The sequence below is a fragment of the Papilio polytes genome, unplaced genomic scaffold (assembly GCF_000836215.1).
Source record: "Papilio polytes unplaced genomic scaffold, Ppol_1.0 DF821400.1, whole genome shotgun sequence".
Lineage (NCBI taxonomy): Eukaryota > Metazoa > Arthropoda > Insecta > Lepidoptera > Papilionidae > Papilio > Papilio polytes.
This window is the reverse complement of record NW_013527804.1, coordinates 3,644,826-3,646,758: the sequence shown is the minus strand read 5'-3', so window position 1 is coordinate 3,646,758 and position 1,933 is coordinate 3,644,826. Positions and strand designations below refer to the sequence as shown.

At 32.7% G+C, this 1,933-nt stretch overlaps 1 protein-coding gene across 1 annotated transcript in view; it reads right to left on the bottom strand.

Annotated features, from left to right (window-relative positions):
• The window catches only part of LOC106108714 (serine/threonine-protein kinase Genghis Khan), a 43,170-nt gene that overhangs the window by 26,027 nt on the left and 15,210 nt on the right, over positions 1–1,933 (bottom strand). Inside the window, 3 exon segments of the mRNA XM_013289975.1 lie at positions 1–34; positions 689–810; positions 1,197–1,327. Coding sequence (XP_013145429.1) covers positions 1–34; positions 689–810; positions 1,197–1,327 — 287 coding nt within the window.

The window sequence follows — 1,933 nt, the reverse complement described above, 5'->3', positions numbered from 1 at the left end:
GGAGGGCGGGGGAGGGGGCACCGCCTCCGATAACCTGGAAATACATACACACGGGTATATGAATAGAACAAAATAGAATTATGTATTTATTATTATGTATTTATTGCCGAAAAAAACAGACTTATTCTAAAGACAACATACAAAATTGTATCAAAAGGTATACGGTGAAAATGTCATATAAACATGTTTTTACTCTGATTCAAAAGAGCAATTTTTGAATCAGAGTAAAAACATTGTGACACAAAATTGTGACCCCTTGTAGAAGCACGCTGTAGACAGTTCTAACAGGTTCTTCTGAATAGGTGAACTGCTGAGTATTGTTAGTTTATTTATATAAATATATACAACAACTAATTTCACAAATACATTGGAAAATAGAAACTAAATAAACACAAAATTTATAAATGAAATTGCTACACAATATTTAAAAAAAAGAAGTTTATTTAAAAAAAAGTTTACTAAAAACTACAAAACTGAACGGATCTTAGTGTAATTTAAAACAGATTATGCTTAAAAGAACGGAAAGGGAGTTTCCTTTCCCTTTGTACAGCATAATCTCTCTCTTCCTCTGTTCAAAATTAGCATATACACTGAACATTTTCAATTCCAAGGCAACAAAAAGATTACATTAAATGTTGACGACTGGTCTTAAATCCCGAGCGGACAAGATATTTGAATAGTAGTATACCTTATATCAGTATCATCGACATCGAAGTTGGAGGTGTCGGTGGGACTGGACACGTCGGGCACGAAGGGAGCCTGCATCTCTCGCAAACTGTCCCACTCCAGACCAGAAAACCAGGGGTGGCTCTGGAAATACACAACATATATATCTTAACATATATACGAACCCCAAACTATGTACTTTTTGAATAGGATATTGACTGACTTTGAAATAAAAAAAAAATGAATAAACAATAAAATAAAAAGATATATAAAATTCAATATATTTTAGTAACATAACATCCTAGGTACCAAAGATGCTGCTTCTGCAATAGCAGCAGGGGGCCCTCTCGGAGGTATTTAAAAATAAAAAAAACATATATCTTATTAATGTCACTAATATTATAAATGCGAAAGTTTTTTTTTATATCATAAGGCTTACTAGCAAGCGGCCACTTAATTCGCCAAAATGGCGAAGTGACCGTTGCCTATAGAGACTAGTATATGCAGTTTTCATAAAAAGTTTTATTTACCTTAAAATCTTGCAACCCGTTCTTTCCCAGCCTATTTTCTGACGAACAAATCAAACGTCGGATTAAATCTTTAGCTTCTTCGGACACCTGTAAATTTTCCAAACACATACTTAGATAATTATGTTCATTTTAGCTTAAATACAATAGTAGTAAAGAAGCAAGGTTGCCGTGGTTACTTAAATTCTCAGCCAATAGAAAGGGGATTGTCATTCTCCAATGACTATTAGTTTTGACATTTTTAATAGTTTAAGGAATGTAAACAATAAAGTTTGTTATAATGCGGATGAAGTCGCGCGGGAACAACTAGTAAGGGATAAATGGGATAGTGTAAGAATGTATTTTAGAGGTTTTTAAAGCTTTGTACACCAAAGAGATTCAAACATATAGAGAAGGCATAGTTGACATTTCACATAAACATTTAAATGTTTGTATTTTATTGTATAACATTGTTTAGTTTATAATATAACACAAGATGGAGTTTATTTATTGGAAATTAATTTAAATACAATTAAATATATTGACATGTGGTTTTGAGGCTATCAATAGATAGCGTCAGTTATTATATGAAAAAAAGTCTCAAGTAAAGTGTCAACTACATTTATTCTATATACTTTAAAACTCTTTTTTTATAATATAAGATGGCAAACGAGCAAGCGGCCTGAATCCACCGAAATGGAAAGCGACCGCTGCCCATAAACATCCTCAATCGCAGATGCGTTGCCTACCCTTCATTGACA